This window comes from Oncorhynchus nerka, linkage group LG14 (genome assembly GCF_034236695.1).
Source record: "Oncorhynchus nerka isolate Pitt River linkage group LG14, Oner_Uvic_2.0, whole genome shotgun sequence".
Classification (NCBI taxonomy): Eukaryota; Metazoa; Chordata; class Actinopteri; order Salmoniformes; family Salmonidae; genus Oncorhynchus; species Oncorhynchus nerka.
The window spans coordinates 40,597,961-40,612,442 of NC_088409.1; the positions used below are offsets into that span (position 1 = coordinate 40,597,961).

At 40.9% G+C, this 14,482-nt stretch overlaps 1 protein-coding gene across 3 annotated transcripts; it reads left to right on the forward strand.

The window, feature by feature from the left end:
* Nucleotides 1-261: 261 nt before the first annotated feature.
* hormad1 (HORMA domain containing 1) lies at nt 262-10,022 on the forward strand. 3 transcript variants are annotated; one of them, XM_029679649.1, is made up of 16 exons: nt 262-401; nt 669-732; nt 891-1,035; nt 1,147-1,210; nt 1,344-1,380; nt 1,475-1,495; nt 1,587-1,613; nt 1,755-1,822; nt 6,412-6,563; nt 7,915-8,072; nt 8,172-8,258; nt 8,411-8,468; nt 8,589-8,650; nt 8,837-8,920; nt 9,124-9,192; nt 9,429-10,022. In XM_029679649.1, exons 2-16 carry the CDS (start codon nt 700-702, stop codon nt 9,519-9,521), a joined length of 1,158 nt encoding a protein of 385 aa, XP_029535509.1. In that variant the 5' UTR covers nt 262-401; nt 669-699; the 3' UTR covers nt 9,522-10,022. The 3 variants fall into 3 exon arrangements, with proteins under 3 accessions (XP_029535509.1, XP_029535510.1, XP_064856143.1); XM_029679650.1 differs by having other exon boundaries at nt 262-732; XM_065000071.1 differs by having other exon boundaries at nt 262-732; nt 9,432-10,022.
* Nucleotides 10,023-14,482: the final 4,460 nt, after the last annotated feature.

Here is a 14,482-nt window from a genome sequence, read left to right on the forward strand (position 1 = left end):
ATGACAGAGCTGTGTCCAATAGAGTGCGGATATTCAATCTGTGCGCAGCGTTGCATCAAACTACACTAACAACAGAGCCACAACATAATCAACTTAATTTAAAACTGATGTTTACCTCGGCCAGGACATATCACTTACTACATTTGATATCACTAATCACTCAATGCATGTTGTGGTGGCAAGAAAATGTACGTTATCTAAGCTTCCCTCTGATTGGCTACTTTAGCTGTCAGGTTTGGCGGGTAAATGTGTGTGTCTGGCGCGAGTTTGGCCCAACATCCAACAGTTTCTTAGTAAATTCGGTCTGGCTAGCTTCTAAGATTGTATTTTTGTTGAATTTTTTTTTAACCAAAAAACAAATTGAGTGACTGCGCTCTATCTAGGTAGTAATAGCTAGCTATGTGAGTTATGCAATTTCATACTATTCACAATGGGTTGTAGAGTAAAATCAGTGTCATGATCAGTAGGTGTGTGTACTTCTAGCTACGTTATAGCTAACAAATGTAATGCAGATAGCTAGTTAGCTGACGTAGCTAGCCAGATTAGTATAACATATTTCTGTATCTATCTGTGTAAACTACTAGTACTTAGCTAGCTAGTTACATATTTCAACATAGCTTTACCTTGATAGCTAGTTACCTGGCTTCTGATTAATCTTAATTTTGTAGATTTGACAACTTGTTATCAACTATTACTACCATGGCCTGTGAACAACGTTTGCGGGCTGCTCAGGTAAAACCTCTGGCAATCCATAGCCAGACCTTGGTCCTATTGAATTGTTGTTTTATAGCTAGCAAATGGCATGTTCTATGAATATCTACATGCGTCTATTTATTCAGACCTCTTCAAATTGCCTCGGTGTAAGCGCCTGTCTTTGTTATATTTTATAGGGCACCCAGTTACTGCCAAATGTAGTTTCAACAGAACAGCAGTCCTTGATTGTTGTGAAGAAACTGCTGGCCATTGCAGTCTCCAGCATCACTTACCTCAGGGGTCTTTTCCCAGAAAAAGCTTATGGGAGAAAATATGTTGAAGGTCAAAACACAATTGATGTTATTTTTAAATGAACTCAATTGTTATTTAAATGATGATACCCTAGCCGAGATCTTCAAGAAGTAGCCTTACACTTCTCTTTCTATGCCACAGAGCAGAAAGTTATGATCCTCAGGGAGGAGCGCACCTGCCCTGGTGCCAGTCAGATTGTACAGTGGTTAGTATTCACCACCAAGCCTCAGTGGGAAATTACAGTACAGTACAGTACTCTGGCCAAATCCTTTCCCTTTATCCTAGTTAGATGATTAATTCAGGGTTGATTAATTAAGACTCTTTTATACACCTCACAGGATGCATGGATGCTTTGATGCCCTTCAGAGAAAATACGTAAGTGAGATGCTAGAATTTAGTTGTTTATTCATTATCTGCATGTTATTAATGTTAATTAATTACAAATAATGAATGTCTTGTTTTCCAACAGTTGCGGACGGTCGTTATGTCTGTGAGTATATCGTATCGAATATTTTCTTCAGCATATAAAGCCTTTACATTTTCCGTTGCTAAAGTTTGTAGTCTCCTTCCACTTTCTATAGATATACACAGACCCAGAGAATCCAAAGGTAATAGACTACTTTTTAATCCCATAGGTATCGATCATAGTAATGCTTTGATTCTCTGCACTAGAACAAACTACAGTATGTGTAACCTCTTGAATCAAGCTGTTTCTCATTGTGACACTGGTCTTTCTTTACAATTTCCAGAAGGTTACTGAATGCTACCAGTTCAAAGTCCAATACACTGAAAAGGGACCCAAAATTGACTTTGAAAGGTATAATAGCTTTGTCAATGTGTATTAGGGTTGAATGGTGGGAACCCAGTTACTGAGATTTACAGAGATTTACAGCCCAAAACCACTCCCTTTCCCAAGGATAAATAACTGAGAAACCGGTAAATTATTATAAATTATTTATATGAACAGCATGACTTGAAATGGAACTGTTCAATTATATGCGATGTCTAAATCTGGATTCAGTAAGGCCTTCCCTCTGGTCACTGCATAATGAATCATCAACACTCAGGGTGGGAACCGACAGCCCATCTCAGTATGTAGACCCTCCCTTGGTAACTTAGTAACTTTTTTTATTGTGATATGTTGTCCTACATTTGCTGCAGCATAGCCTATGCTACAGTAATATAAAGACCGAATGCGCATCTAATTTGCACACCTCCATCTGGTTTTCGGGGATCACCTTATTTTTTTATTGTAAAGATTATATATTTCTTTAATTGCCGTGGTTAAAACACTCCTTTATCGTTTCTTTAAATCGGTGCATGAGTGAATGCTCTCTTGCAGTCTTTCTTTCTTTCCATCAATTCCATTCAAATTGCATCCAAAATAGATAATCGTGTTCAAGATTGATATACAGTTGAAGTCGGAAGTTTACATACACTTAGGTTGGAGTCATTAAAACTCATTTTTCAACCACTCCACAAATTTCTTGTTAATTAACAAACTATAGTTTTGGAAAGTCGGTTAGGACATCTACTTTGTGCATGACACAAAGCATTTTTCCAACAATTGTTTACAGACAGATTATTTCACTAATAATTCAATGTATCACAATTCCAGTGGGTCAGAAGTTTACATACACTATGTTGACTGTGCCTAAATAGCTTGGAAGATTCCAGAAAATGATGTCATGGCATTAGAAGCTTCTGATAGGCTTATTGACATCATTTGAGTCAATTGGAGGTGTACCTGTGGATGTATTTTAAGGCCTACCTTCAAACTCAGTGCCTCTGCTTGACATCATGAGAAAATCAAAAGAAATCAGTCAAGACCTCAGAAAAAAAATGTAGACCTCCCACAAGTCTGGTTCATCCCTGGGATAAATTTCCAAACGCCTGAAGGTACCACGTTCATCTGTACAAACAATAGTACGCAAGTATAAACACCACAGGACCACGCAGCCGTTATACCTCTCAGGAAGGAGACACTTTCTGTCTCCTAGAGATTAATGTACTTTGGTGCAAAAAGTGCAAATTAATCCCAGAACAACAGCAAAGGACTTGGTGAAGATGCTGGAGGAAACAGGTACAAAAGTATCTATATTCACAGTAAAAGAAGTCTAATATTGACATAACCTGAAAGGCTGCTCAACAAGGAATAAGCCATTGCTACGAAACTGCCATAAAAAAGCCAGACTACGGTTTGCAACTGCACATGGGGACAAAGATCATACTTTTTGGAGAAATGTCCTCTGGTCAAATGAAACAAAAACAGAACTGTTTGGCCATAATGACCATTGTTATCTTTGGAGGAAAAAGGGGGAGGATTGCGAGCTGAAGAACACCATCCCAACCGTGAAGCACGGGGGTGCATGTTGTGGGGGTGCTTTGCTGCAGGAGGGACTGGTGCACTTCACAAAATAGATGGCATCATGATGAGGAAAATTATGTGGATGTATTGAAGAAACATCTCAAGACATCAGTCAGGAAGTTAAAGCTTGGTCGCAAATGGGTTTTCCAAATGGACAATGACCACAAGCATGCTTCCGAAGTTGTGGCAAAATGGCTTAAGGACAACAAAGTCAAGGTATTGGAGAGGCCATGACAAATCCCTGATCTCAATCCCATAGAAAATCTGTGGGCAGAACTGAAAAATCATGTGCGAGCAAGGAGGCCTACAAACCTGATTCAGTTGCACCAGCTTTGTCAGGAGGAATGGGCCAAAATTCACCCAACTTATTGTAGGAAAACTTGTGGAAGGCTACCTGAAATGTTTGACCCAAGTTAAACAATTTAAAGGCAATGATACCAAATACTAATTGAGTGTATGTATACTTCTGACCCACTGGGAATGTGATGAAAGAAATAAAAGCTGAAATAAATAATTCTCTCTACTATTATTCTGACATTTCACATTCTTAAAATAAAGTGGTGATCCTAACTGACCTAAAACAGGGATTTTTTTACTAGGATTAAATGTTAGGAATTTTGAAAAACTGAGTTTAAATGTATTTGGCTAAGGTGTATGTAAACTTCAGACTTCAACTGTATATAGGCCTATATGTACAGTGCATTCGGAAAGTATTCAGAACCCTTGACTTTTTCCACATTTTGTTATGTTACAGCTTTATACTAAAATTGATTCAATAGTTTTTTCCCCTCATCAATATACAAACAATACCCCATAATGACACTACAAGTTTTGCACACCTGTATTGGGGAGTTTCTCCCATTCTTCTATGCAGATCTTGTCAAGCTCTGTTAAGTTGGATGGGGAGCGTTGCTGCACACCTATTTTCAGGTCTCTCCAGAGATGTTCAATCAGGTTCAAGTCCAGGGTTTGGCTGGGCCACTCAAGGACATTCAGAGACTTGTCCTGAAGCCAATGCTGCGTTGTCTTGGCTATGTGCTTAGGTTCGTTGTCCTGTTGGAAGGTGAACATATGCCTCAGTCTGAGGTCCTGAGTGCTCTGGAGCAGGTTTTCTTCAAGGATCTCTCTGTACTTTGTTCCGTTCATCTTTCCCTCGAGCCTGACTAGTCTCCCAGTCCCTGCCGCAGAAAAACATCCCCACAGCATGATGCTGCCACCACCATGCTTCACCGTAGGGATGGTGCCAGGTTTCCTGCTGACATTACGTTTGGCATTCAGGCCAAAGAGTTCAATCTTGGTTTCATCAGACCAGAGAATCTTGTTGCTCATGGTCTGAGAGTCTTTAGGTGCCTTTTGGCAAACTTCAAGCGGGCTGTCATGAACCTTTTACTGAGGAGTGGCTTCAGTCTGGCCACTCTACCATAAAGGCCTAATTGATGGAGAGCTGCAGAGATGGTTGTCTTTCTGGAAGTTTCTCCCATCTCCACAGAGGAAGTCTGGATCTCTGTTAGTGTGACCATCGGGTTCTTGGTCGCCTCCCTGACCAAGGCACTTCTCCCTCGATTGCTCAGTTTGGTTGAGCGGACAGCTCTAGCAAGAGTCTTGGTGGTTCCAAACTTCTTCCATTTAATAATTATGGAGGCCACTGTGTTCTTGGGGACCTTTAATGCAGTAGAAATGTTTTCAAATGTACCCTTCCCCAAATCTGTGCCTCAACACAATCCTGTCTTTTTGTCCAAATTTGGGGTATTGTGTGTAGATTTATGAGGAACAGGTTTTATTTAATACATTTTAGAATAAGGCTGTAATGTATTTTTTTTTTGAGAAAGTCAAGAGCATTGAATAATTTCCAAATGCACTCTAGATGTGTTAGCCTACCTCTTTCAGGTAATACATCCAATGCAGTATTAGCCTTATATTTAGGTAATACATGATGATGGGTAATGCATAATAAGCTTCTAACTTATAGCCTCTGTCTCTTGTGCAATACGCACACACCTGTACTCAGCTGTCCTCTCTGTAAAAAAAAATGCTCCCATGCAGGAAAACCTAGACTAGAATAGCGGCTGGACATAATTTGTTTGCATTTTTTTATACCAATAGACTATTCGAAGAGGGACACAAGCTCTTGTTTGCTGAATGTTAAATACAGCAGCCAATAGAACTCATGGGTAGATTGAAAGAAGAGCGAATGTGCGATGGCGGTAGGCTATAGCAGTTATTTATGCAGACCCATAACCATCCAATCCTCATGAAGAGAAGTGAAAGCCTGTTGCATCTCATTCTAGTCCTATATTATTCAAGCATGTCATTAGAATGATAAAGATAAGGACAACCAAACAAAATTACATTTACCTGTTGAAAGCAAGGAAGGGATGAAGCAACACTAGAGAGAGAAAGAGGAGGTAGACTAATAACATTAGGGGAAATATTATGAAAAATGTCAATCAAATTCACTAGCCTATACTTATAACTTTGTAGACCGCATGTGCTGCACCAGAATTGCATGTTCTCTCCCTGCTTTATCATGGTTTGAACGAGCTGCATAATTCCAGTTCATATAATACAGTATAATAAAATGCAGTAGAGTAATACAGTTCACACTCAAAAAGATTACTGGAGCTTGTTTCATTTATTTACCCAAGAGAGCATATAGCTAGCTACATCTATGTGCTTTTATGTTTTTCTGTCTTATGTAATGTGAAGTAGCTGTATTGGATAACGGTTTCAATCATTTGGGCTTGGGCTCATTAAATGTCTTTAATGTAGGGTCATAAAATTTATTTAATCAGGTTTAGGTTGCATCAGGCATGACTTTACGATCAAAGCTCTAATAAAATCCAGACATAGGCCTATATATATGCTTTGTAATGCTTTTGAAGGACACATCCGGTCTTGTCGGACATTTGTAAAATTCGGGGAAAATATTCAACCCTAATGTGTATAACATAACGATAACATGGCAGAATTTCATTGAGAAGCATTGAAGAAAGACACTTTAAATTGTTTAAAAATGTTTACATTTATTTTTGTTTTAGCAAAAACAGCAAGAATCTGGGAAAACTGGCTTGCAGCAGCACAAAAAAATCCAGCATCCTCCTGGTGCGTAAACTCTACACACTGATGCAGAACCTGGGTCCTCTGCCAGACAATGTCTGTCTTAACATGAAACTCTCCTACTACGACGACGGTAAAGACCACACAATGATGTAGAGTAAGCTAAAAGACAAGGGATGATGTGATGCAATACGCTGTTCCGGGGTCATGTCCCGGGTCTTTTGAATGATCAAATGAATTTAATTACACTGAGTATACCAAACATTAGGAGCGCTCAGAACACAGCCTCAAATCATTGGGGCATGGACTCTACAAGGTGTCAAAGCGTTCCACTGGGATGCTGGCCCATGTTGACTCCAATGCTTCCCACAGTCGTGTCAAGTTGGCTGGATGTCATTTGGGTGGTGGACCATTCTTGATACACACGGGAAACGGTTGAGCGTGAAAAAATCCAGCTGCATTTCAGTTTTTGACACAATCAAACCGGTGTGCCTGGCAACTACTACCATACCCAGTTCAAAGGCACTTCAATCTTGCGTCTTGTCCATTCACCCTCTGAATGGCACACATACACAATCCATGTCTCAATTGTCTCAAGGCTTCAAAATCCTTCTTTAACCTGTCACCTTCCCTTCTACACTGATTGAAGTGGATTTAACAAGTGACATCAATAAGGGATCATAGCTTTCACCTGGTCAGTCTATGTCATGGAAAGAGCAGGTTTTTTGTATACTCAGTGTATATTTAAGCAATAAGACCCGAGGTGGTGTGGTATATGGCCAATATAACACAGCTAAGGGCTGTGTCCTAGCACAACCCAGATGTGCCTTAATGCTATTATAAACTGGTTACCAACTTAATTAGAGCAGTAAAAGTCCCACGTTTTGTCATACCCATGGTATATGGTCTGCTATACCATGGCTTTCAGCCAATCAGCATTCAGGGCTCGAACCACCCAGTTTATAATTGTGCATTGATTTTCTCATACCCGATGCCTTTTATCAAAATATTTGACGCTCAATAAGTAAGACGTTACAAAAGTTAGAAAAGTCTCATTTGAACTACTACTGCAGCGTTGTTAGCATGCTGGAGCATGCCTGCTTGAGCTGAGGACTTACAGGAAGGTAACAACCTGTTAGTTGCAGGCTGTTTGATGTTTTATATTAGATTAGGCTGGGAGTGTTTTTCATTGAACGTTGCCAACCACTGCCTTTTGATTTGTAGTTCATTTGTGTAGTTCAAGTGAAACTTTTCAGCTTTCTGCTTATTGAGCGTCAAATACGTTGAAAACTGGCATATATACGATAAATATATCTTAAATGACCCCGTTTTTATGAATTTGATATCAAAATTTGAAGCCCATTCTTAGCCTACAAAACCCGGACGGAGTACGGAAGTAAAATTGAACTTTCATAGGATATAACAAGTATATGTTTGTTTTTTAAACCACCTAAAGAGTGTGTGTTTGTGTGTGTATATCTCAGTCACTCCCCAGGACTACCAGCCCCCAGGCTTCATGGAGGGGGACGGCGATAGCATGCAGTTTGAGAAGGAGCCCGTCAACCTGACCATGGGCGAGGTGGTCACTCCCTTCCACACCCTGAAGGTGGACGTGACCACAGAGAGAGAAAGGCTGGAGCAGGTATGAAGGAAACGGGGGAAATAACTAAAGAGTCAGAGTAATGTCAACCAGACTAGTGGGTGACACGTTGATTAAACAACTGTCCCCTTTTCTCTGTAGGTTGATGACGAGCAGCCCATCTGCGTGAGGGACAAGTGGGAGCTGAAGATGGAGGAGGGGACAGTGACCAAGATCAGCAGTCAGCAGGTGAGACCTGAGGCTGACATAAATCTAGGCTAATTTGACTGGGTGCCTATGGCAAGGCGCTATTGTTTTAACCCAGTAGGGGGCGTTGCTGTCTCTATCACATGGGATATATCTACAGTATATAACATTTTTAATGGGGTTTCTACTTTCAGACCCGCATGATAAAAGTAATGGAAAATCCGGACAACGACATTTACTTGGACAATTCCGGTAGGACCTCCTCTCTCAAAACTTAGTATAAAGAAGTTTCGCTGAACATTTTTTCTCTTTTAAGAAGTCAAATGCGGTCTGAAATCCATGTTGTGTTTTCATCATGTTTGATGCTCAAAGAGGTCCAGGTGAACTGCCAGGAGAAGATGGAGGTGTGTGAGGAGAGCACAGAGAACTCTCAGGTAAAATAACAACAACATGTACATTCTGCATAGTCATGACTAAGATAGGCCTTGTATCAACCAAATGTAAATACAGAACAATACAAGTACATAGGTGGGATAGTACTGTATGAATATAAAGTGATATAGGGGCTGCTCCAGTTGTGAAGGTAACGGTCTGTGGTTTGATTGACCTGTCTGTCTCAGATGGACACTTTGGGAAAGAGGACATCTGACCTGGAAGTGGTCATTAAGAGGACCAGGAGCGGACGCGTCACCAGGTCCACCCTGGTCAGTGCCCCCCAAAAACGCACAACCATATCTAACTCCTACTGGAGTAGTTCTGTTCAAATGGAAGACATCTTTGTATAACGTCATGTAAAAATGATCATGGAGGATGTATATCTATGGGACTAGTATATCTGACTAGCTTCTCAAGCACTTCCCTGCAGTCTGTGATTTACTGTCTTTGTTCTGTGTGTGTGTGTGCGCAGGAGAGAAAGGCTGAGACTGAGGTGCACAGTGTCAAGAAGAAGAAGCCCTCTCCCATCGAAGACAAAATGGTGGGAGACACGCCCCCTCGAGCATCATAGATTTCAGCCCCCAGTATTACTCAAGGAAGGAGTGATAATAATTTGCAAATGGTCTTTTAAAGATAAAACCTACATGTTTTTTTAACAAAGTCAATATGACTCATTCAGGCCATCCCATCTAGGTGTAAACAGAATATTGTTTGGCAATCATTATTCATTTTAGAGTCTTGCATTAGTTTGTAAACTGTCTGTCACTCTTTGATTAGCAGATATCGCAGTTCGAGTTCCCCTGCAGTCAGGATGTCCAGGCCTCTGTGCCGAAGAAACGTAAGTTCAGCGAACCCAAGGAACGCTACTGACCTCCCCACCTTACCTATAAGATACCTGTCAAGACAAGAACCGATGTTCTAATTTGGATGGCCTCTAGGCCTTTTTAGTTGTTTTAAAGGAAAAGCTGTAGTGCCCACCGCCAACACCACAATAGTACCTCTGCATTCTGTTGTTACAATGGAAAGAATACAGGAAATGGTTCTTTCTAGTCCACCTTGTTTATGTTTATACTTTTGTTTCCATTGTTGAGTTACATGCTAGTGTGTGATATGGAGACTGGGAAAAATGTATTTTCTACAATTGTATATTAGGGTCTGTGAAGTGCGAAACTCACAGTTTTATTTATTTCCAAGGATGACATTTTCATTGTGAGAATTACTTATTTTTGTCTTTTGATTACCATGAACGTTATACTGTGCAAAATTGTGTTTATATTTTATATTGTTATATAAAGTATCAATATACAATACCCTCCAGTTGTAAGTTATTTGATTAAATGTATGTTTCTAATAAATTAAAGTGCCTTTTCTCAGTTTTGAAAAAGGGTTCTTATTTCGGTCTGTATGGTTAAGAGCAGATAGTTCTACATGCTAGTGCTGAACCTCAGATACAACTTCTTCCATCAGCAGCAAACCTGGGTGCACCTGTTTTAGTGTCATGGTTGGAAAAAGGAAACGCAAGTTCTTGCTACAATTCAAGCTCAAAGAGCTTCAGCTTCCTGTCTGCAAGACCTGATGCTATTAGCATGAGTGAAGAAAAATCTATACAATACTGTATCATCTTCTTGTTAAATAATAGCCAACCTTTAACAAAGGGACTGCCAAATGGCGGCATTAGCATGAGGTGTGACTTAAATTAAGCTGTTAAGTGAAAGTGGATTATATCTGTACACACTGACCTTTGGGCTGAGATAACTGGCCATCAGCAGCCTCCTGCCTGGCTGCTGTGTGCTTTTAATCAGCTGTTGTTTTTCCCAGAGAGAGGGACATTTGCTGATAGACTACCTTAACCCACTGCAGATCAATACTGCAGGAAGCCTTTGTGATGCATATCCAAACAGGCCCTCTCTCTTCTCTCCACCACACCGGCTGGCGGGAGAGGGAGAGTCCATCAAATCAGCTCCTACATCCAAACAGGGCTTGTCTTCGGCACTGGAGAATAACCTCATTTCATTGTCTCTTGTTTTTTTTATAGGCACTGGAGATAACATTCAAGTGGAAAGTGGAATGGACTGAAAAATCTAGTGCAATGCCCTCTGCGCCTTTGACAATACCCACTCAGCAGCGAATTGACAATCTTTATGAGCTGTGAAAAGCATTTTTCAACCATTTTTATTATATCGACAGCCCACGGTCATAAAAAGACAGTAAGAAAGTCTCTCTCTAGTCATGTTATACTATATTGTAGTTACAGTACCTGTGTATCCAGGTTGATTATTCTAACCAATACTTAATCTAATAGTACACATTGAACAGGTGGCTTTTATAATTTAAGATTAATCTAACTCCTATAGCTTTGTAACAGTGGAGGATGGTGAAGGGAAGATGGCTCATAGTAATGGCTGGAATGGAGTGAACACATGGAAACGTGTTTCGTTCCAGCCATTACTATCCCCTCACCAGCCTCCACTGCTTAGCAATTATTGGTAACTGGCTACTTGACGACATTGATGGGACTTAAAATGCAGCTACAGTTTTAACATGTGGAGTTTCTAGTAAGGTTTATTTGTTCTTGTACACATTAGTGTCTAAATGCTGAATTGCAGTGTATATCAGGTGTGTAATACATCAGAGAAAATACAGTATGACTGAAGCTCTTCTAGCCTACTCCAATGAGGTAAAGTGCACAAATGAATCAAAAACGACATGCCAACATCAGCAGACAACATCTGAAATGCAATGCTACTTACCTCCACCCCCTATCCTTCAAACATTATGCCTGTACTACACACGTTTCAAGAAATGAATTCTGAAATTAAATTCAGGGACACACGTCGAATGGCAAGTGTTAACAAATCAATCAGCTGGTCAAACATGAGGCTGGTTTCAGAGGCCGTATCTCCCCCTATGTGGAGCCAAGGCCCGGGTCTCTGAGTCAATATGAGCCGGCCGAGGCGATTCATGTGATGAGGAGGGAAGCCCTGTCAGACAAACAGACAGACGGACTGATGGACGGATGGACTGGCCCATCCCCGAGCCTTAGATTAGAAAGACACTCAGGCTGCATGTAGGGGGTGCTGTGATTATGCCTGCAGGGCCTGTGGGCTCCAGAGGCGGTTAGGGTTTAGAGGCAAGCGGGGGAGAGGACTGGACATTCAGCCAGGGACTGTGACCCCTTTGACCTTGCCAGAAGGGCAGCAAATGTTTCCTAGCTGATTAGCGGTTCTTCAGCAGAGCATCGTGGCTGATGTTAACCCATTGCTGTAAGGTAAAAGGAACTGGGGGAGTCTCCTCGGAATATAGACGACATGGTATCTGAGCATGACTATGAACAATAACAACAGTTTGAGGGAAAGCCTGATATATATTGATTAAAGTCTGCTAAAATAAACAATAGGGGAGCTGTAAACTAAATTAGAGGAAAACACACTGAATACCTCTGAACTAGTATAAATTATATGTATTACATTATAAAAAACATACTATACCGTCATTTGCAATTTGGTCGTTTTGAAAACGACCACAAGGGGGCGATAGGTTGCTGCAGAATGTGATGAGACTCAGGCCTAGATGATAAAGGATGCAGTATCTGTAGACCTATGTGACTATTGACAAATACTTCCATGTACTTGCACCAATAAACAGGTTTATTTCTTTCTCTACTGTATTCACTTCCAACTGCACTACATTTTAATCACAAATAGAACTCTAAAATGATTTGCTTTGTGGTACCATAGAAAGCACTGTACGCAGAGTGATAGCCTATTCCTATTTGATTTGCATAAAATCAGTTAAATAAGATTCCATGTGAGCAGGTGTTTCCAGGGAGAACAGATTCTGAGATTGAGTCTGTGTACATGGTCAGTGTTGAGCAGTAGTGTTACCTACTTGAAACAGATGCTCAAAGCAATGGGATGTGCTTCCATTGTGATCCGAGTAGACAGTTGAATTGTTTACCAAAGGCCCTTTCTTCAGTTCAGGACACTTACAATGGCTGAGTTCTGACACTGAGGATTTCTGAGAGAGTGGGAGGAAGGAGGAGGGCAGATTGAAGGGAGAGCTTCTGCCTTGTACCCCTTTTCTCTGTGCTCAGATGTACCTCACCCTCCCCCAAAGCCACCGGAGGGCAGGGGTTTAAATGTCACGCTTGGTCATCAGAGCGCCCGGCCAGGCTCGTGTCTCTGGGGGGAACACGCCAGGAGAGAAAGGGGAGGGAGGGAGAGACACTTGCCCTCACCATTGTCCATTACGATAGGCATGAGCTGCTAACTAACTCCAAATCAAGTGTATCCTCTCGCCACGTGAACTGCCTGTCCAACTTGGTCAAACACAATGCTTTAAGCCTTATGAAAAAGCAGTCTTGGTCATGGTACGTTTTGCTGAAAAGCTTTAAGGAAATCGGATGTATATTTGGTCAGCAGGTGCATGAAAAATGCTCTATATGTCACCTGGAGCCTTTGAGATCTCTCTGCACATTGCACTCTAGCATGTCCTTAAACGTGACAAAAATCTATGCAAACTTTTCCATTGAATTACATTCAACCCGACTTGGAAATGTAAAAGACTAACTGATGAGACCAACTTCAACTTGAAATACAAGCAACGAACAAAATATATGAGTGGCTGGTGACTTCACCCTGGCCAAGGTCTGAGGCCACTCTTTACCCACTCACAAGATTGAGTGTTTCATGTATCTATTTGTTCTAAATAGTGGCACACTTGACCTTGGGCGAGATGTGTGTGCTTCTTTCTAACATAGCCAAGAATCATCCCTCTGTCAGGATCAAGGGAATGACCTTGAACTGCAAGCACAGGCGTAGCTGAGTGCACAAACTCATTTAACTCCTGGGTTTTCTATCGACATGCTGTAATCGTTAACATTGCGGATGATGAATAACTACTGACTGCCGTACCTACAGTACCCAAGGCTAGGCAGGGGAACGCATGCTGATGGTCAGATGACTTGGGCGACATCCCTTATACCAGTTTTATAGAGCCACGACAACAGGGCCAGCACAGATCTAACACACAGTAAGGCCCTTGAAGGTGTAGGCTATGTCTTCTTTTTTGCATAACAGTAGAAAACTGGACCTCCAGTACATCCCACATGAAAATAAACTATAGTGTATGCTACAGTAGGAATGTTTTTGCCTACCTTTTTTAGTATTTATTGTAGTATACTGTAGTATTTACAGTTTCCTATAGTATAAACACTATAGTGGAAACAAATAATAGTATATACTATATTATAAACTGGGTGGTTCGAGCCCTGAATGCTGATTGGCTGACAGCTGTGGTATATCAGACCTTATACCACAGGTATGACAAAACAGTTATTTTTACTGCTCTAATTACATTGGTAAAGAGTTTATACTAGCAATAAGGCACCTCAGGGGTTTGTGATATATGGCCAATATATTACAGTTAAGGGCTGTGTCCAGGCTCTCCACATTGTGTCGTGCTTAAGAACAGCCCTTAGCCGTGCTATATTGGCTATATACCACACAACCCTCAGGCCTGATTGCTTAAGTAACGACTGTAGTGCTTTTGCAGACGGTGGTATGCAGTAGTATTTTCTATAGTGTTTTTGCGGACTTCCGTACGGTATACTGTAGTATTTACTGTAGTGTTTTGGGGGACTTTACTGTAAAACAATTTTTGTATTATCTTTGATATAGAAGTGGAGGCTTTCTCCTTGAGAAAATCTACTAGAGAAATATTCCGTAACCTGTAAGTAGGTAGGACTGGGTGCTGAAAGGGTAGTTCAGAGATTCTGTTCCTTTCTATAACCTGTAGGGAACACAATATATGGGTGGTGCAAATTGGGTTAT